This window comes from Jaculus jaculus, chromosome 8 (assembly GCF_020740685.1).
Source record: "Jaculus jaculus isolate mJacJac1 chromosome 8, mJacJac1.mat.Y.cur, whole genome shotgun sequence".
Classification (NCBI taxonomy): domain Eukaryota; kingdom Metazoa; phylum Chordata; class Mammalia; order Rodentia; family Dipodidae; genus Jaculus; species Jaculus jaculus.
In genome coordinates this window covers 2,892,427-2,913,039 of record NC_059109.1, presented here as the reverse complement: position 1 = coordinate 2,913,039, position 20,613 = coordinate 2,892,427, and the positions used below count along the sequence as shown (strand labels likewise).

General features: G+C 52.4%; 1 protein-coding gene across 1 annotated transcript; it reads left to right on the top strand.

Moving 5' to 3' along the window:
* Nucleotides 1-6,373: 6,373 nt before the first annotated feature.
* LOC101605743 (ubiquinol-cytochrome-c reductase complex assembly factor 2) lies at nucleotides 6,374-20,613 on the top strand. Its single transcript, XM_004649572.2, has 4 exons — nucleotides 6,374-6,542; nucleotides 17,079-17,153; nucleotides 17,886-17,955; nucleotides 20,438-20,613. The coding sequence occupies exons 1-4, from the start codon at nucleotides 6,405-6,407 to the stop codon at nucleotides 20,563-20,565; spliced, it is 411 nt and encodes a 136-aa protein (XP_004649629.1). The 5' UTR covers nucleotides 6,374-6,404; the 3' UTR covers nucleotides 20,566-20,613.

The following is a 20,613-nucleotide window of genomic DNA, read 5'->3' as shown; positions in this document are numbered from 1 at the left end:
TGTTATTACAGCCTTTCTGTAGTGCAGTGTCATGGCAAGCCCTGGGGCGCTGGGCCGAGTGTTGGCAGCCCCATCACTCTTCCCAACTGTGTGCAGCTCCTGGTCCCCGCAGCAAAGGGCCGGCTGCAATCTCGTGAGACACATGGAAGGCGAGACCGCCCGTCATTGGCTCCTCAAAATGATCTGAGCTTTGCACTTTTGACTTGAAGCTGTGTCCTCTGTGGCAGAGACAAAACTGAAGAGGAGGCACTTCTCCAAGGCTCCTCCATCGCTAAGCAGCCCGGCTACGAGCAGAAACTTTGAGAGCAAGTCCGAGAACAAGCCATGGCAGCTGCGCGCTCTGTATCTGCCCTGAGCCTTTCTCCCTAACGGGAGGTGGGATGGGGCTGGTGGGCTCACCGTCTAATGTTCTCCGCAGTCATTTGCTCCGCAGGCTTCAGTGAGAGACTGCTGTGTCTGGCCCTGATGCCCTACAGTGACCAGCTTGGGTGCAAGAGGGGGCGAATGATGTGTCTGCTCTTTAGAGCCTCTGCAGGGCTCTCTGCAGGGCACCGCCATGCCGTAGAGGGCAGCAGGGCCCTGAGGCAGGTGATACTATGTCTGAGCAGAGTCCTGGGGCTCTGCGTATACCCAGCTGCATGGGCAACCCCACAGAGGCCTCTCTAGCCTGCCAGGAACACTGGTATAGCCAGGCACAGTGCACATGCCTGTAACCCCAGCACTTGGGGCGTGAACATAGGAAGGTCAGGAGTTCAAGGCTATCTTCAGCTACCTAGCCAGTTGGAGGCCAGTCTGAGCTGTAGGAAACCCTGTTTCCACATAAATAAATTTTAAAAATGCTCCCCCACTTCCACAGTCAGAGGGCAGTCCATACTCAGTATAACACTTTAAAAATTATTTATTTATTTGCAAGGGGGGAGAGAGAGAGAGAGAGAATGAACACATCAAGGCCTCTGGTCACTGCAAACAAACTCCAGATGCATGTGTCATTTTGTGATTCTGGCTTTACAGGGGTACTGGGGAATCAAACTCAGGCCATTAAGTTTTGCAGGCAAGCACCTTAACTGTTGAACCACCCCTCCAGCCTGTGGTGTAGTTCTTAAAGCTTTGCCCTGGGAACATTAAATGAGTATTCTGATGCAAATCTAGACCCCTGCCCTCCATTTTTGTGGTAAGGCACCTTTCTTCCAGGTAGATAAATTGAAAGAGGAAAATTCAGGCAATCATGCCCCACAATGAAGCTAAGTATTTAATTCCCTTTTAATGTTTACATTATTAACACCAGCATTACAAAACGATATTTTTACTTTCAAGCCATTTAAATGTGCAATTCGGTGTCTAGATTACTGGGATCATTATAACTTAAAACCTGAAGCAGCGCTCCCTCCCTTGGCGTTCTTCCCTGCTAATGCCTGGTTTCTGTAAAGAGCGATCAGGGCTCCATAAAGCCCAAATATCCATTCCACACGGCCCGGTGGGGCTTTCCACTGAGCGGGAGGAGGCGGCACTGGTTGTGGAATGAGTGACAGACGGCAGGTGGGAGCTAAAGTGGCCATCAGCTCCCCGAGGGGCAGCCGCCAGACCTGTTTTCCAGGCAGTGCCCATCCGTGTGCCCAGAATGGCGCTGGGTGACTGACAAGCCACTGAGCTCCCAAGTTTGGCTCAAAACCACCCACGGCACAGGGAAAGGGCAGCGGCCCAGGTGAACAAGACCACAAGGACCCCAGGGTCCTTGGGGAACAAGAAGTCACTCCTTGCCTGCGTGAGCCAAGCTCCATCCAGCCCTCACAGACAGCATGACTGCGGCTCAGAGTGAAACCCTACGAGGACAGGGGCTCAGCTCCCAGAGCGGCTACCTCCAGGCTCGTCCCAGCCTCTCTGTGCCTCAGTTTCCACCCCCATATAAAAGGGATAATAATGGTATTTGACTCATCCTGCGGTCCAAATGAGTGGGTTGGTGTAAGTGTTTAGGACCATGATGAGCATGTAGCAAGTACTATTTTAATTTATCATTATAAATCTCATTCTATTTCAGTTTAGTTTAGTTTTGTTTTTTTTTTTTGAGATAGTATCTAATAGCTCAGACTGTCCTCAAACACGCTATATAACTGAATTCACAATCCTCCTGCCACAGTCTCCTCAGTGCTGGGATTACAAGTGGGCCTATTAATGACTTATGTTTGCTTCCATGTGCCTATGTAGTGTGTGAAGTGTGGCGGTGGGGGGATGGGTTTGGGTGTGTACAGAGTTGGGCACACCATGCATACACATGCATCTATCACTCTTCCAGTGTTTTTCCCTTGAGATGAGTCCCACTGAACTGGGAGCTGCTATTTTCACTCAGACTGGCTGACCAGTGAGCCCCAGTGATCCCACAGTTTCTGCTCCCCATAGGACCTGTGTTACTGGAAGGCGTGGTCACATCCACCTGTTTACATAAGGGTGCTCGGATGGACCTTTCACCAGCTAAGCAGCCCCCTCCCATGTTCCTATCCCTCTTACCTAGAGCCATCTCCTGCATGGGTTTACATGGGTCCTGGGGAATTGAACCCACGTCCTTAGGCTCCACAGGCAAACGCCTTGACCGCTAAGCCATCTCCCCAGTCCCTTCTTCATAATTTTTTAAAGAATATTTTATTGGGCTAGAGAGATGGCTTAGCGGTCAAGGCGCTTGCCTGCAAAGCCAAAGGACCCAGGTTTGACTCCCCAGAACCCAGGTTAGTCAGATGCACAAGGGGGCACATGCATCTGGAATTCATTTGCTGTGGCTGGAGGCCCAGGCACACCCATTCTGTCTCTCTCTAACTGCCTATTTCTGTATCTCTCTCTCTCTCAAATAAATAAATAAAAATAATTTATTTTACAAAAGGGGTATTTTATTTGTTTGTTTGTTTGAGGGAAAAAGAGGCAGAGAGTGAGAATGAGCATGCCAGGACCTGCAGCCGCTGCACATGAACTCCAGACACGTGTGCTCCCTTGTGCACCGCGCTCTACATGGGCCTAGGGAACCAAACCTGGGCCATTAGTTTTCACAAACAAGTGCATTTAACCGCCGAACTGTCTCTCCAGCCCCTTGGTGATTTTTTAAAAATATAATTTATTTTATTTTATTTATTTATTTGAGAGAGGCAGATTGAGAGAGAAAGAGAGGGGGTGGGGGGAAAGAGGGAATGGCTATGCCTGGGCCTCTAGCCACTGCAAACAAACTGCAGACACATGCACCACCTTGTGCATCTGGCTTTAGGTGGGTACTGGGGAACTGAACCCAGGTTATTAGGCTTTGCAGGTTAGCACTTTAACCACTGACCAATCCCTCCAAACCCAGGAGCTCATGTTTTCATTTTGCACTCAACTCTGAGACATTGTGCCACTAGTCCTAAATAAATAAGTGACATAGTGAGCCTCCAAAGCCTCACTACTTTCACAGCAGAAGAAAGGAAGGTGAGTTCAAATCAGGCAGTCTGCTCTAGCAAGGAGACATCCTGCTCTCAGACAAGGCCACAGGAGGAGGCCAGTGCTTGTGCTTCCCCTGGCGCCCAGGTGCTCTTCTCAGCCTCTCACCGCATGGGGACAAACACTCTTGAATTACTCTCTCCCTGCTGCCCAAGACAGATGAACTTTGGTCCCTGCCTCCCAGGACAGCTGTGAGCAGCCAGGTACTCTTCAAAGTCACAATGTATGAGGGCCTGTGGCTCCCTGCATAGTCCTGAGCCCTGGAGAGTTAACAGATGCACCTCGCCCTCTGAGCTTAGCAGGGGAGCTATCAGGGACGCTGAGATGAGGCTGGGAGTTTGACAGCTGAACTCCCGCCTGCCTCTCGGGTGGTCACCACACACTAACCACAGAGCTCCTTCAATAGCTCCTTACTCCCTGTTAAGACCACCCACTGATCAAACTAAACTCCTCCATCTCCTCTCCTCCTTCAGGCCTGAAAGCTGTCCCTGGTCTTTGTCCTCAGTTCCCCCACAGCAATATTTCTTTCTCTGAATTCCAAAGCACTGTCTAATACAGTCACACGCGGCATAGGGATGGCATCCACTGTGAGAGGCATATCACTAGGTGATGTCGTCCTGTGAGTGTCACAGTACCTACACCAACTAAGATGTCGATGGCATCTCTCAGCAACCTAGTCTTCTAGAACCATCCTTTCCTCCCCTCTTCTCCTTTTCTCCATTTTGAGAAGGGGTCTAGCTGTGTATCGCAGGTTAGCTTGGAACTTGCTAGGCAGGCCAGGCTAGCCTCAAACTTGTGATCCCCCTGGCTTGCCTCCCAAGTGCTGGGATTACAGGCGTGCACTTTGACTATCTGGGGCACCCTTTTGTGTTTGTGTTCTTGAAGCAGGGTCTCACAGCGCCCAGGCTGGCCTCAAATTTCTTATGTAGCCCAAGATGACCTTAAACTCCTGGGTCCTCCTACCTCCACCAATTACAGGAACGCACCACTATGCCTATCTCTGGGAATACTCTATAAAACTCTATAATATGGGCTACCAAAATTTTTTTTTAAAAATTGTAAATATTTTATTTTATTTATTTTCAAGTAGAGAGAGTGACAGAAGCAGAGAGTGAGACAGAGAGAGAGAGAAAGAATGGGTCTCCAGGGCCTCCAGCTGCTGCAAACAAACTCCAGACTCATGCACCACTTTGTGCATCTGGCTTTATGTGGATACTGGGAAATCAAACCCAGGTCATTAAGCTTTGCAGACACCTTAGCCACTAAGCAATCTCTCCTGTACTCCCTCCCTGCTTAAAGAAAACCTTTATGTCAATATATTTTTATTTTATTTATTTTCAAGCAGAGAGAGGAAGAGACAGAGACCAAAGCATGTTTTTTGTTTGTTTTTTGAAGTAGGGTCTCACTCTAGCCCAGGCTGACCTGGAATTCACTATGTAGTCTCAGGGTGGCCTCGAGCTCATGGCGATCCTCCTACCTCTGCCTCCTGAGTGCTGGGATTAAAGGCGTGCGCCACCAGCCCGGGCTCTCTTCTCGTCTTTTTTGAGACAGGTTTCACATAGCCCAGGCTGGCCTTGAACTGTGTAAACTATATCGCTGAAAATGCTTGATCTCCAGCATATATGAGGAATGTCTAATGCTTACTAGCAACAAAAGATCTTAGAAAATGGTAAAGGACTTGGATAGCTATTTCTCCAAAGAAGTTACACAAATGGCCATAGAACCATCTCAAACACCACTAATCATTAGAGAAACACAAACCAAAGCCACAAGGACATACCACCTCTCCCACCACCAGGCAACTGTAGCAGCAAACAAAAACTGTTGGTAGGGACGTGGAGAAACAGGAGCCCTGTGCACTGGCAGCAACAATGTAAAATGGCAGCTGCTGTGGCACATGGTACAGAGTTTCCTTAAAATGCAAAAACCGGGGCCTGCAGAGATGGCTCAGAGGTTAAAGGCACTTGCTTGCAAAGGCTGATGGCCTAGGTTTGATTCTCCAGTACCCATGTTAAAGCTGGGTGCACAAAGTGCTCCATGGGTCTGAGTTCCTTTGCAGAGGCAGGAGACCCCGGTGCACCCATACCTTTCTCTCTGCCTCAAATAAATAAATAAACTAACTAAAAGCAAGGGCTGCAAAGACGGCTCAGTGAGTAAACCATGCGTCACAGAAACAGGAGGACCTGAGTTCTGAGCCTCCGCCCCATGGACGCAGGTGCGGTGCTCAGGAGGCAGAAACAGGCAGACCCCTGGGTTTGCTTGCTGCCTTACTGCCTGACTTGTCTGGCCTAATAGGTGAGTTCCAGTGTAATCACAGACCCGTCTCAAAGGAGGTGGACTGTGTTCTTTTGGAACAACACACTAGATTGTCCTCTGGTCCCCACACACAGAACGTGTGCCCACACACGTACACACACAGACACACACACACACAGGTGCGAAACAAAAAAGAGATCATTTTAAAAGGTTTTTCTAGGCTGCAGAGACCCAGCTGACCCTGCCTAGGAATCCCGTGCATAGATGGCTGAGCGGGACTGAGCAGGAACTGGGGGCAGGGTCCCAAGCAGTGTGTTGGGGGTGGGGAGTGGACAACCGGTGCTGCTATGTAAATTCAAACACAACACCCATTAGCAACCTGTATTTACATGCAAACGTTTCGCTTATGCAAAGCAGCAGAAGTCTCGGAGGAGAGCTTGTGCAGTCATTGAGAAAGCAAAGCAAAGCTGTCCCTTGGGACCTCTGCCTTGCCCGGGGGAGCTGGATGATTTCCAGAAGGACCGAGGTTGCGACGAGCTCGAGTTCAAGACACAGGGGAGCAGCGCCACGGCCTGGAGGAGAGCGGCGGGCCCGCGGAAGTGCGCATGCCCGCTGGCGGAGCGCTCTGAGCGCCACTGCGCAGGCGCCGGCGCCGCCCGGCCTCCTCCCCAGGGGCGGGGCGAGCGGTCCCCAAGATGGCGGCCAGCCGCTACCGGCGCTTCCTTAAGCTCTGTGAGGAATGGCCAGTGGACGAGAGCAAACGGGGCCGGGACTTGGGCGTTTACCTGCGGCAGCGGGTAGCCCAGGCCTTTCGGGAGGGAGAGAACACACAGGTGACCGGAGGGGAGACGGTGGGGACGCGGGGAGGAGAGGACGTCGCCGGGGCGGGGGCCGGCGAGCGTGCGCGTGCGCGCGTGCGTGCGCGCCGCCGCGTGCTGCTCGGTCTGCTCGCGCCCGCCCCCGGCGGCGGAGGAAGGAGCGTCCGTCGTTAGAGCCCAGACCCCGTGCTGATCCAGCGTGGCCGAGCCTCCGGCCTTGTAAAGGCTGACGTTCGTGCAAGGCTCGGCAGCGGCCACGCACGCCACCCTGGGGCCGAGATGGAAGCTTTCATTCGGGAGGAGCTCCAGCCGCTAGGGCTGGCTCACGAGGGCGGAGCACGGCCCGCCCGGAGATTCCAGGTCGTGCTCCGCAGGGCTTGTTCAGTCCGAGGAAGGGAAAAAGAATTCGTTAAGTTGAAGGGAACAGCTCCATTAGAGATGATCATGACGTTAGCCAGTTAAAATAGCTAGGGTGGCAGCACTCGGGAGGCAGAGGTAGGAGGATCGCCGTGACTTCGAGGCCACCCCGAGACTACATAGTGAATTCCAGGTCAGCCTGAGCTACAGCAAGACCCTACCTCGAACAACCGAAATGTTAATAATAAATAAAATAAAACAGCTAGGGTGTGACACCAGAACAATGACCAGGTGACTTAGGAGATGCGGGGGCAGGAAACCATGACCTGGGGCCGGTTGGTCTCTTGAGGAATGTGGTGTGTTCACTTCCCCATGCCTCTGTCACCATTCTGCTGACCATGGCGACTCCATCTTGGGAGTCCGTCCCCGACCTAACTAGTTAGCACCATGCAGGAACCCACAGCACCCGGCACAGGTAGTGACAGCCACAAGTTTGTTGCTTTCACGCATAATGGTATGACCTTCCAGTGTGCTGAACCCCGAAGACCTCGGCAGGGCCCTGACTAAGCCTTAGTCCTCTGTGTAAAGCCGTGCATCAGGTCTGCTTCCTCTACAAGCCCAGTGTGAGCAGAGCCCTAGCTCTTCCACACATCACAGATTGACTGGGTGCCGGGTAGGTGCCAGAGAGTCCACGATGAATGTGGGTTTGCAGTCTCGTTCAGGAGACAGCGTCCATGTAGACTAACATAAAGCCAACCGCATAAGTACTGTGACCTGGGCTCTTCTGACCAAGTGGGACGGAGCAGGCAGGGGCGAGTGAATAGTGGGCACTTGGGAAAGACAAGGCAGGCACTGCGAGGGAAATCAGACTGGCCTGTCAGTATGGATAGCGAGTGAAATACAGTGTGCTAAGACTCGAGGCCCAAGGCGGGCAGGAGCCAGGCACCATACAATCTCTAGCTGCTGCACACAAACTCCAGATGCAGATGAACTCCACGTGTATGCATTGCCCTGTGCATCTGCCCTTACGTGGATGCTAGAGAATGGAACCCGGGTCTGGAGGCAGGTGACTTAACTGCTAAGCCATCTCACCATACAGTCTTTAAAGGCTCATTAGCTGGGCATAGCGGTGCACGCCTTTAATCCCACCATTCAGGAGACAGAGGTAGGAGGATCGCCAAGAGTTCAGGGCCACCATGTGACTACATAGTGAATTCTAGGTCAGCCTGGGCTAGAGTGAGACCCTACCTCGAAAAAACAAAGGCTCATGAGTTGACCTTACAAGTGCTGTGAGAAGCCATTGGGGACCTTTAGTCAGGGGCTGGTGTCACCTAATTCCGAAGGTCACTGGATTATGGAAGGGAGGAACAGAGACAAGTCTGCAGAGACACTGGGCAGGGAGGCGGGTGGTTTGGATGCAGTGGCAGCACAGTATATGGAAGTGACAGAATTCGGGTTGAACTCTGCAAGTCTTACCAGGAAGTGAGTAGTCTGGATGTGGGGTAAAGGGAAAGAGGAACCAAGGACAAAACCTAGATTCCCGGCCCCCTGCCCCGTGTCTTTTTTTTTGGCCTGAGCAGCTGGGTGCCATTTACTGAGATGGGAAAGCTTAGGTGAGGACCAAGTGGGCCATGGGAAGAACATTGCAGCGTTGATGTTGACGCTAAACTTGAGACGTCAAGTGGAAATGTCAAGTAGGCAGGGGGTTATTTGAGCCTGGGGCTTTGGGCAAGAGGTCAGAGGTGTCAGGTGAGGTACACAGCACACACACAGTCTGGAAAAATGGCTTGGGGAAACTGGCCAAGACGTGTTAACCAGAAACATGAGGGTTTTTTGCCACTTGTTCCAATACAGAGGCAAGCTGGCTCACCTCACGGAACAAGAGCACAACAGTGGCAACCTGGTGACTAGACTGCTGATGGGGGCGTGGGCGGCATGTCTGGTTCAGGACTTCTGGGAGTCAGGGGAGGTCGGCCCATACTCAGGGACCTCATGCCGTGCCTTTACTGGCCCACAGTATAAAGATCTTGAGACAAGACATTCTGGTCCCAGCCGTGCCAACCTTGTGGACTTTCCAGGCTGTTCTCTCTACTTATTTTTATCGTGAGCTTCCTGAGAATAGAGCTGATGCGCTTCCCCGCCCCCAGTGCCTAATGTGCTTGACGCGCAGTAAATGACTGGGTGAACTAGTAAGTGATTGGTTCCGTCTCATGAGACTAGCCGTCGAGTGCGCTGCAGTGGCTGAGGGAAGGGAGCAGCACCGGTCCGAAAGGCGAGGACTCCGAGCTGTCTGTCTTGTCTGTCTGTGCTCAGACAGCTGCAGGCACTACCACCCCAAACACACCAGGGCCTCATGCCTCTCCCTCTCCCCCCCCTCCCAGCTTAGAGTTGGGCAGCCAGACATGATCTGTGACACACCTGATGGATTGTTGGACTCAGAGCCAGTGAGGAAGGGAGAGCTTGCTTTCTCCAGAGTTGTCACCCTTGTCGTTGTGGAGGGCCTCTGTTCCCAGTCAGTTGAGGCCCACACAGGCTTGAGTCATGGCAGCAGGTGCAAGTCACAGCGCCAGCAATGGAGCTGTCACAGCTGATGGATGCGCTCTGGGTACAACAAACCAGTACATCGAGATGGCAGCAGCCACATGACTCAGGAACCTGTCGTACCTCATCCTGATGACACCTGAAATTGAGCCTGGGCTTAGTAAATCATTGTGATAATTTTGGAGGGAGCAGCCCCTTGCTGGAATTGAGAACAGTGTGTGAGTCACTCCCACTGCCGCCCCCGCATCACTTACAAAGACCTTGAAGAAGAAAGGTGGTTCTGGTAGACTATCAAGTGGCACCTGGTGGTGGGCTGATGGTTTTGTCACCCCACCCCCACCTGATGCCTCTTGTCACAATGAGAACAAGCTGGAGGGGAGGTGCAGCCGTGTTGAGGAGGGCTGGCCTTGGCTTCCTGCCGCCTAACCAGGACTCATGAGGTGCCCAACACTTGGGGAAGCTCATCTCATTTCATCCTTGGTGTCTGAGTGCATTGTTCTCATCTTACAGTGCAGTCAAATCAGAAAACAACTTAATCAGGCTCCCTGGTGGTAAGGGACATCCCAGATGGCCCTGGCCTGTCATCGTGTCCCAGGTGCTGACCTTTCCTCAACTGCCCCTCTTCTGGACTGACTTGTCATCTCTGTTCCATGAGCATCAGGTGACTCTCCCCCTTCCCCCTCCCCCACATCTCCTGATGCAGCCTTTTTGGACCACAGTAGTTGGGGTCACGAATTCAACATGTCATGCTTTTCTTTGCCCTGGCCACCGCCTCCCCAGGACAACCAGAGGAAAGGTAGTCCCCTGTAGGACACCAGTGAGGAAAAGCCAGGCTCACTAGTGAGCAAATTAGCAATATTTCAAACCTGAGCACAAAGACCACTGCCCCATTTGTTCCACCTAAGGATGCTCTCTGGGGAGTCTACTGGCCCACTCTAAACCCAGCAGGAGGGGAGGCTGACAGTGGGAGGCAGGAACACGCGCAACACCTCTTACACCCTGTGTCCTGTTGTGCCATTTTTAAGCTCATGGTTATGAGTCTTGCCCCCTTTGAATGCAGTTTCCTTAAAAGAACCCGTGTTCCCTGCAGCACTGAGAGCTTCATAAAAGATCACCACGTGGGGGAAGGTGGCAAGCCAGCTGATTGTTGACTTAGCCGCAGGCGGAGGAGCGGATCTGCCTAATGAGGTCATTAGGCCCAGGAGCATCTTCCTGACAGATCTCCACTGCTTAACAACCCACCCTTAGCCAGTCCAGGCCAGCTCCAGGAAGGGCCTGGGAATGCTGCTGTCCAGGAGGGCCCATTTTTTGCCCTGAGCTGTCACAGTTATATTGTATACAGGGAGAAATAATCAGCCCAGCTGAAGGAACTCAAACTTTGTGTTAGGTTTTTAGCAGCATAAATGATACTGCCACCTACTCAAAGGACATTCAAAGGCATGTTGTCATTCGATTGAGGTCCATGACACCTCAGTGTGGCAGGAAGCCAGCCCCCCAAGCTGCCTGGCATGTGCTACCACATGGGAAGCCATGTCTGTGGCTCACCTGGGCTTCGGCCCTGAAGTCAAGTGTGGAAAATTGCTCAAGAATAGATTATGCTGTTTGTAATTTTGAGCCCACTACAGACAGAAATGTTAAGGAGGGAGTCCCCCTGTCTCCATCTTTCTTCCTGTCCTCATTGAGTTGATGAGAGCGAGATAAGTAGGGTTTGGACTAGCAGCCACGGTCACTTGTGTGTGTTCAAAGGTGCCACTGCACTTCCCAAGGGACGAGTAACTGACCACTTCTGTGGTCACCACTCCCTTGCACATCTTTAGAACTGGCCTGGGTGGCTGTAGGAACTCTGACCTTCTGTGGTCTCTGGTCCTTGGTGTCCTGGGCCTAGCGTGGGTCTTGGGCCTTGTGTCTCTGCCAGCATGAGCCCATCCTCAGCTCATGTCCTTATAGGTCTTTCATCTTCAGGCGCAAGATGCTTTGTTTTTTTTCTTTTTGTGGTGTGTGTGTGCACATGTGTGTGCATGTGTAACTGTGGGCACATGCATGTAGAAGTCAGAGGACAACTTCAGGCACTGGTCCTCACCTACCTAGTTTTTGTTTTGGGATTTTGTTGTTATTTTTGAGGTAGGGCCTCAGTAGCCCAGGCTGACCTGGAATTTACTATGTCATCTCAAGGTGGCCTCAAACTTAATGGCAATCCTCCTACCTCAGCCTCCCAAGTGCTGGGATTAAAGGTGTGAGCCAGCACACCTGGCATACCTAGTTTTATATATTTTTTAATTTCTATTTATTTTGCATGCATGTATGCACACATGCATGTGTATAATCCAGGGCGGCCTCTTGCCACTGCAAATGAACACCAGACATGTCTGGCTTACATAGGTGGCTTAGGAATTGAACCCAGGTTGGTAGGTTTTGCAAGCAAGTGCCTTTAACCACTAAGCCATCTCCCAGCCCCAGCTTCGACCATGTTATTAAGGCAGACCTCTACCACAGCATCCTGTTTTACATTGGTGCTGGGATCCCAGCTCACGGACCTGTGCTTGTGTGGCAGGTACTTTTGTCTACTGAGCCATCTCCCCCGCTTGTAAAGTTGTTCTTAACCTTTGAGATTCCAGTGACTCCACTACACCATGTACCAAAAAAACTTAAAAACACCTCTTGCCAGCAGTTTGTGGCCCTCCCAAGCCTTCCCTGGGTCCACTGGACAAAGCGCCTGCTCAGCCCTCTCCTCCAGGTCAGGGTCAGTTAAGTCCCCTTGCCACTCACGCTGACAGCGTGGACGGGGACTGCAGCTGCTGTGCTGGGTACTGAGGCTGCCACAGGGACACTCCCTTTGCTACCACACCCGTGCTGTCACTTGGCCTGGCCACAGCTCTCCGTCGGATCTACAGTGCTGATGCCCCACAAGGCTCTGATGAGTTCCACTCTGCCAGAGGTGTGGTTGGTTTTCAGTCCATGCTCTCTGCCTCCTCCGTGGCCGGGGCTTGCTCTCTTTGACTTCCTCCACGGTGCCCGGGCAGAGCCCTCTGTATAGGTGTCAAGGAACAGCTATCCAGTTGAAGGGAATACGCTGTGTACGGAATGAAGTCAGAAGTTCATTCCCAAGTCATGAAAACTTTTTCTCCGTAGATCCTCCTGGACCTCATCCAGCCCTACCTTAATTAGCAAAGCAGTCTACGGACCCTCTCCCAAAAGTGCTTATGCGTCCCTTTGTGTGACTAGTGTAGGGGCCGCTGCTGTCACCACCCAAAACTCAATTTTGAAATTGAAATCAGTGCCCGCGGCATTGCAGTAGATTTGTATGTATAAAAGTTTAATATGGTAAAGAGAAATTTACTGACGACTGAGCAGGGGAAATGCAAAAGGAGCAAAAATAGAGCCATAAAGGGTGCTTGTCAGCTGAACATCTATTTGATTCACATCTAGGGAGCAATGCTGAATTTTTCATAATGTCCCTACTACCGCCCTTTCAGACCCAGCACTACTGATAGCTCTGCAGTGTCCGTAATCTCGTTAGGTTCGAATGCAAAATGCAGGTAATTTAAAGCTTGTGGATAAAATTTGTTCTGAAAAGGCCATAGTATATTTCATCAGAAACACTGTCTATTTTAGCATCCAGGAATGCTGAGCTGCAACCTGTGAGCAAAGTGTAAGGCCCGCAAAGTGTGAAGCCAGCAAAGTGTGAGGCGAGTGAAGTGTGAGGCCAGCCATGTGTGAGGCGAGTGAAGTGTGAAGCCAGCAAAGTGTGAGGCCAGCCAAGTGTGAGGCGAGTGGAGTGTGAAGCCAGCAAAGTGTGAGGCCCTCAAAGTGAGGCCAGCCAAGTGTGAGGCGAGTGAAGTGTGAGGCCAGCCATGTGTGAGGCCCTCAAAGTGAGGCCAGCCAAGTGTGAGGCGAGTGAAGTGTGAGGTGAGCAAAGTGTGAGGTGAATCAAGTGTGAGGTGCAGGAGCCTAGACAGTCTCTTGTGATTCTGCAGGTCTCCCCACTGACACCCTTTTAGATAGTCAATGAGATGGTTGTAATTGTTGAGCTGGAGTCAGGGACGACAGGGAACCTGGAATTGGCCATGTCTATGTCTCTTCTTAGGCAATAAGAATTTGCTAGAATTTGGCATGTTGAAAATACCCATCACCTCCCTGGAGAGACATTTACAGACTGTTGTAAACATCTCTGACCTCGTGGATATTTACATGTCAGGGTCATTTTGGGACTGTCAGGAATTTGATTTCTTCCAGAAGATGAATTGAGCCTTATGTTAACTGTCTGTGAGTTCTCTTTCTTTCTTGGGACAGGGTCTTGATATGTAGCCCAGGCTGGCCTTGAACTCACTATCCTCCTGCATTGGCTTCCTGAGTGCTGGGGTTACCGGGTGGTATACATGCAGGGATGGGTGCATATGTGTTCACATCTGGAGGGTATGAGCGCGTGCATGTGGAGGCCAGAGGTTGTCGTCAGGAATCTCTTAGTTGTACCACCTTATTTACCGAGACAGGGTCTCCTTGAACCCCGACCTCATCAATTCAGCCAGTCAGGCAGCTTGCCCTGGGGATCCCCTGGGAGACTGGCACTGGGCACGGCTGGTGGTGAGGGAGCCCGGGGTCACTTTGTTCCAGCATCCAGGCCTTGTGCGGCTTGCACTCACAGGAGCGGTGCTCTGCCAGGTGGCCCTGTCCTCCCCTGTCCCCTCCTGTCTGTGCTGCTGCAAGCCAAGGTGGCAAAGGTGAGAAGGAAGATGACATCCTCCTTGGTCCCTGAGGAAGAGGAGCAGCTCAGCATCTGCTGGGGGACTTGCTGGGGGCTCAGATCTGGCTGGAGTGTGGGTTTGCCCAGGAGAGGCCTGGAGGAAGGCAGCCGTCGGGATCCTGTCCTGAGGGCTTGGGAAGGCAGCTTGGTGCTGGCAGGAGAGGCAGATGCAGAGGAGGTGCCCAGCCCCACCCGCCTGGCTGTGAAGTGCTCAGTGGCTGCCCTGAAGTGTCCAGTCAGAGCAAGTGACGCCTCTGTTTCCTGCTGTCTCATCCCCATCGCAGCGTCACACTCCTACACCGACTCCGCTGGCCTAGCCGCTATGTCCTGTTTCCGGGCCCGTGCTGCAGCATGCCTCTTCCTGTACCAGCACCCAGCCTCCATGACCTCTAGCGCTTCTTCCTTGGCTCCCCATGGCCCCCAGCACTCAGCGCACACCCATAGCTGCCAGGCTGGCCTGGGTGCCTCTCTGATTTAGTTTAGGCAGCAAGGCCTGCCAGGCTGTGATGCCACTCAGTGCCCATGAGCCCACCATCCCTGGTCAAGGCCAGAAGCCAGAGCGGCCAACGTTACCTCCTTTTCCCCTCGCCACCCTTGGAGGCAGGCTGGTTATTAGTTTCTTTTTAAAGAATTAAAGGGATTCTGGCAGTGCACAAAAGAGAGACTGGCCAAGCAGTGCTGGGTGAAAATAACTGCGGTAAGGGACAGTGGAGGACAGCAGAGGGTCCTCTGTTCTGTGAGGGCTTCTCCAATGGCCATGACTAGAACGTGAGCCAGGGTCTGCTGTCACATGACACCAGTGTCCTGAAGGTGACCGTTGAGCCGTGGTGGCCAGAGCATGTCCTCATCTCAGGACACAGTGAAGTATTGGGGTGAAGAGGCTCTATGCACCGCCATCCAGATGGAGCTGAAGGAAAATGGGTGTGGCGAGTTTTTAAGACAGGTGACTTGCCCGACATTTCGTAACTGATGCCAGGATCCCACGGAGGCACTGGCCTCCACTTCTGCAGCCACAGAGCCCCCTGCCCCCGTCTCTTATGCAGGCAGCCCACCAAGCCAGCTGGGTTAGTGAGTGAGCAGTCAGCCAGGTGTGAAGAGTGGAAGCAAAAGAGGAAGTCATCTTCTGTGTTTGGTGTTTTTGAGTCGGGGTCCAATGTGTAGGTGAGGCCTGGAACACGTGGTCTTCGGCCTCAGCCCCCCAGAGTGCTGAGATTGCAGGTGAGGTGGTGCCTGGTTGCCGCGTGGCGATCCAAACAGCGTCCCGTGAGCCTTCATGGCAGTGTCACTCTGATTCTGAGGTGTACGCCTCGTCGTCTGCTGTCTGCTGTGGCAGCGCTCAGTTGCTTGCACCAGGCGTGCCTGAGGTCCCCTGTCAGGAGTGCTGCCCTGGGCAACGCCAGCCTCCTCCACTTTATACCTTGAGAGCGCGGGCAGGCGGCCACTGCTCACTGGCTTCCCCGCTCCCGCTCAGGGCCTGAGGGGTGGACCAAGGGAGAGCCTGTGCTGTGCTGCCTGAGACCAGGACCTCCTCACTGAAAGCCTGAACTCCCTATTTCTTTATATGCTTTGTCTTCAAGACAGAATTTAAGTCAGAAAAAAATCCATCATTTGAATTCTGAGAAAAAAAAAATTTTTAAAGAGAAAGTTTTTTGTTCTGGGTAATTTTCAGGATTCTTGATGGAAAATGTAATGAACTATATAAAATAAATGATAGCAAGGGCAGAGGAAAGGGAAGGGTGAGGAGATAAAAGATAGGTCTGAAAGGGGCAGAGCCCTCCTCACCCAGCAGGGACCTTGGCTCCTTGCTGTTGGCATTGTAGCGTGAACTGTTCTGGGGAGACACATGCAAGTGCTTGCCTCCACAGGCGGGCTGCCTACCACAGACTAAAGGCTGACTCCACCAAGGGTCACCCTGGCAAACCAGAGAGCTTGCCGGGTTTCCTTACAAAGCATGGAGAACCCCAAAGCAGCTGTAGTGTCCAAAGGCTCCGTCCCCATACCTGCGTGGCTGGAGCTCCGCACCCCTTGATCAGGATTCCTCCCTTTCTACTCTGTCACTCCTGAAGCCAGGAGACCTCACTCATCATTGCTTACAGCTGGCATAGGGCTCAGCTGAGACCCGGTCTTCTTGAGTGGTCACAGTTGTTCCTGTCGAAGATGGCAGTAGTTTTTCTCAGAAGGCTGTGTCACACAGCAAGGAGCCTAGGGGTCACATAGCAGGCTCTCTGCGCAAGCCTCTGCCCTGGGCCTCCTTCCTAGCAGCGGGCACTAGAGGACCTGCTCCTTAGTGGCTACCTGCCCCAGCCAGTGCATTGCTTCCTTCCCCTCCTTGCCTCTCCTCCTGTCCTGGTCCCTGTCACCTCCCCTCACCCAGCTCCTCTCTGAGACAGGCTCTTACTCTGTAGCCTAGGATGGCTTTAAAATCTCACTGCTCCCGTCTCTGCTGTGATGACAAGTGCCCCACACCTGGTTCCCTCCCACCAGCTCAGCTGTTCCCCAGGTACCATAAAAAAGACCTGTGGTTTGTTTGCTTTTGTTGGCTTTGTTTCGTTTTTTTTGGCCTTTCACAAAAAGAATCTTTTTTAAATCCACATCATATTGAAGGTTTAATGCCAAAAAGCTCTCTTTTCCTGAGCCCTAGGCTCTTGTGCATGTACTGCTGCCTTCCAAGATGGCCTTCCTCTTTGCGCCCAGTTCTTGCTTGAGCAGGTGGGGTCTCCCTTCTGAACCCCTGGAGGCACAGCATGTCCTTTCCAACCTGCAGCAACTGTTGTTTGCTGCCTACCTGAAGGCTGTGGGGGGCGGGGGGGAGGCCGCTCTGTTCCTCCACAGAGGACCTGGAGGCCGGGCCTGCCCCCCTCGGGGTACCAGCTCCTCCACTCACTCACTCCTTGGGCTGCTTTGTCTTTCAGATTGCAGAACCTGAGGCCTGTGATCAGATGTATGAGAGCTTAGCACGACTCCATTCAAACTACTACAAACACAAGGTGAGTGGGCCTGGAGCTTTTATACCCCAGACTCTGAGGGGAGGACCAATCAGAGTGGGTGAAAACCCAATTATTCCATGTTTTGTAAAGAATCGTGGTTCTGCTACTTTCAAATGATAACCAGTACTTTCAGCTAGGCCAAAAATTGTGCCTGGCAGAGGCCTTTAAAGGGCACCTATGTACAAGCTACTTAACTTTCTGAATAAAGCCATGCTTTCTCTGTCCTAGAGTGCTCCCTGGAGGGAACTCTTAACTGACAGCTGCTGATCTGATGGCCTCCCATCCGCAGCGAAGGGACTGATGATGGTGCATCATGCTCTCATCAGCTTGGGGGCTAGGAAAGTCCTGTCAGCAAAGCTATGCCTTTCCTCGGCCCTGGCCTGGTTACTGGCAAATTCCAGAGTGGTTTTCCCACTCTCAAAAATTGTTTAATAGCTCCACAAATAGCTGTGGCCAAATGGAAAGGCTTCATGCACAAGGGCTGCCTTCCAGACCTCTCTGCTCAGAGCTGGTCCAGAGCAGTGTCGTGGGCATCACCAAGGAGCACTGGCCCCAGTTGTTTTCACCTTAAATCTGGAGCTGCCTGCTTCCTGGCCTCCAGGTGGCACTGCTACTGTCTTTGCCAGGCCTTGCCAGTCTCCCACACAGGGTTCAGGTGAGCTACAGCCAGACAGCAAGGTCCCAGTGTGAAAGAACTAATCTCCTGTCCCTTCTCTCCTGCCCTGGCACCAGTACCCTCGCCCCAGAGACACCAGCTTCAGCGGCCTGTCCTTGGAAGAATACAAGCTGATCCTGTCCACAGGTACTAAAAGTCCAGCTTCCTTTTCTGGTTGGTTTTCAGATGGTGCTCTGGGCTTGAGAGGCCCAGGCTTGCTGAACGAGGGGTTTGGTGTGATAGAGGATTCTGAAGACGTTCTAAAGCTACAGGGCTTGTGGGTCTGGACCTCAAGATGTGGACAAGATCAAAGGCATCATTTAGAAAAGAAAAGCCATCTTCAGTGCTTTTGAATTCATGGCTGGGCTACCAGGGACGGGGGACTCCACATTTGCCAAATGGAAGTCATTGAAATCAGGATGGAAGGAAAATAATTTTATTTTTATGGTCCTAAGTGAGCTTTTTAAACAATGAGGCTTTTGATTAAAACAAAAAGGCATTCAATAAACAAGTATGGGGATATCCGCCAGTGAGTTATCTGGCCCAGGGGACATGGTCTGCAGGTTAGATATGGGTCTCACTCGGTCTATTTTGGAGTCATGGCTGAACCCAGTTAATGAGGAAGGAAACTCCCTGCCGCCAGTCCCCCTTACCTCCCCATCTCCATTGTCACCGAACGGGGCGGGGGTGGCCGGGAAGCCAGGGTCACAGTAGGCAGTATTGGAAAGTTGCTATTTTTATTGCCAAGGATATTGTACACAAAAATAGGCTAGCCTTTTCTGGACTGGCACAACCCTGCAGCATTGCCGGCTGGTACTGCAGAAACTTCTCTTCTTTTGGAAACCTAGCAGCAACTGAGTTTGGGGGACTTGACCTAGAAAATTCTTCCCTTCTGAGCAGCTTAAAGCCTGATTGTCACCTGCCGTGCACGGCATCTCAGGAAAGCTGAGGCCATGTGGCCAGCTAGCATCGCTTTGTGGGCTTTTTACTTTTCTAATGTTTAAACTCGCTCCCACATGCCTGGTCCTTTCACTACCAGCAGCAATGCACAGTGACTTTGAGGGACCTCGAGAGTTTGGTGAAGCTCCAGAGACCCTGCCCCTGCCCCTCTCTTTGTTAGCTCGCAGGAAGCCTGAGAGTGGGGCAGAAGGCAGTGAGGAAGCTGGGGGCGCCTCTCCTTCAGCCCAGGCTGCAGCTTGCTGGCAGCAAGTTCAGCTCCAGGAAATTGGCTAAAATGTGTTTTCTCAGCATGGGGAGTAAGCTTACAAAGTGTTTCCTCTGCTGGGGCAGAGAAGTACCCACCTGCGCACCACATCGGACCAGCAGGCCTGCAGTGAAGTCATGCTATGTCCCAGGGTGGCCACCCTTGCTTCGAGGGCTGCTGGACTGAAGGACTCACAGCATGTGGGAGGACAGATTGTGCAGGGTCTGTCTTGTGCCTCGTGTGGGAAAGTAGACTTTGGTGACAGTCCACAGCTGGGCAGCAGTGCTGGTGGCTGAGGTGGCAAGTGCTCCAAGCTAGTATCTATAACCCATGACCACAGACGGGCAGAGGAAAGAAAGTCACTTCTTCCTTAACAGTAAAGTCAAGCCGTGTTATGAGAATAGCCACGTTTAAAATTCAGGCGAGGGCTGGAGAGATGACTTAGCACTTAAGTGCTTGCCTGTCAATCCTAAGGACCCTGGTTTGAGGCTCAATTCCCCAGGACCCATGTTAGCCAGATACACAAGGGGCACATGGGTCTGGAGTTCCTTTGCAGTGGCTGGAGGCCATGGCATGCCCATTCTCTTATCTATCTATCTGCCTCTTTCTCTGTCACTCTCAAATAAATAAATAAATAAAATTCAGGCGAAATGACATCTCATGGACTCTTAGCCCTAGAGAGGCCTGTACTGCCAGTTCTCTTTCTGGAAACATCCTGTTCCCCAGGGGTGTGTGGCACATCTGGACATCTTAGGTTGTAACAGCTGATGGTGGGGAGAGGCCAGGATGCTACCAAACGTCTTGCGGTGCACAGGACAGCCAGAGAGAGAATCACCCCGCCCTAAGCACGAGCAGTGTGAGGGTACAAGCCTGCTGTGGTCACGCGTGAGCGTGGGTGAGCTCTGAGCAGCCCTGTCAGCGTTGTAGGAAGGTATCGCCCTCCCTGCCAGGTTTCAGCAGCTTTGGAGGGAGTGGTTTTACAGATGAACAGCCCAAGGCTCGGAGGGTTAAGGGGTTTGCTTGAGGGGCTCTGGGAGGATTCAGGTCCCAAGCCCTCCCCTAGGGTTTCTCAGCTCCAGTCCCTGCTGTGTTTGGAGCTGGTTCCTCACTTCCCAGGTGTGTAGCCTGAGCATTGCTTCTCCCTCTGCCTCAATTTCCCCATCTGAAACAGACAGTAAGCCAAGTTTGAGAATGAAATTGGGGTTGCAGAACTGACACCCCATCGCCCTCGTGAGGAGTGGGGCTTTCAGTGTCCCTGCTGGGAGCTGAGGGGCAGGTGACTGCTGTGTCTGCTCCATCGCCGCCAGCAGCGGTCTCCAGGTAGGGCCCGTGTGCCTGGGACCTGTGTGGAAGGCATGGCATGTGCTGTGCACTGTCCTCAAGGTCAAGTGTAAGACCTCAGTCCGTCTCTCTTTCCCTGTGCAGACACCTTGGATGAGTTTCAGGAGATGGATAAAAGCGTGTGGAAGAGACTACAGGAGAAGCTTGTCCCCAAGAGACCTGAGGAGAAGCACAAAGCCTGGGCTCAGGTCTTATCTCGCCCGCGTACCTGAGGCCGGAGTCTCCTGCCTGCTGTCAATAAAGCCCCAACTTCCACCTCC

What these genes read in the sequence shown, in the direction of transcription:
- LOC101605743 (XM_004649572.2), top strand. Translation starts at nt 6,405, where the DNA reads ATGGCGGCCAGCCGCTACCGGCGCTTCCTTAAGCTCTGTGAGGAATGG. An exon ending in GGGAGGGAGAGAACACACAG is followed by an intron (nt 6,543 to 17,078) that starts GTGACCGGAGGG and finishes TTTGTCTTTCAG; the next exon opens with ATTGCAGAACCTGAGGCCTG. An exon ending in CAAGCTGATCCTGTCCACAG is followed by an intron (nt 17,956 to 20,437) that starts GTACTAAAAGTC and finishes TTCCCTGTGCAG; the next exon opens with ACACCTTGGATGAGTTTCAG.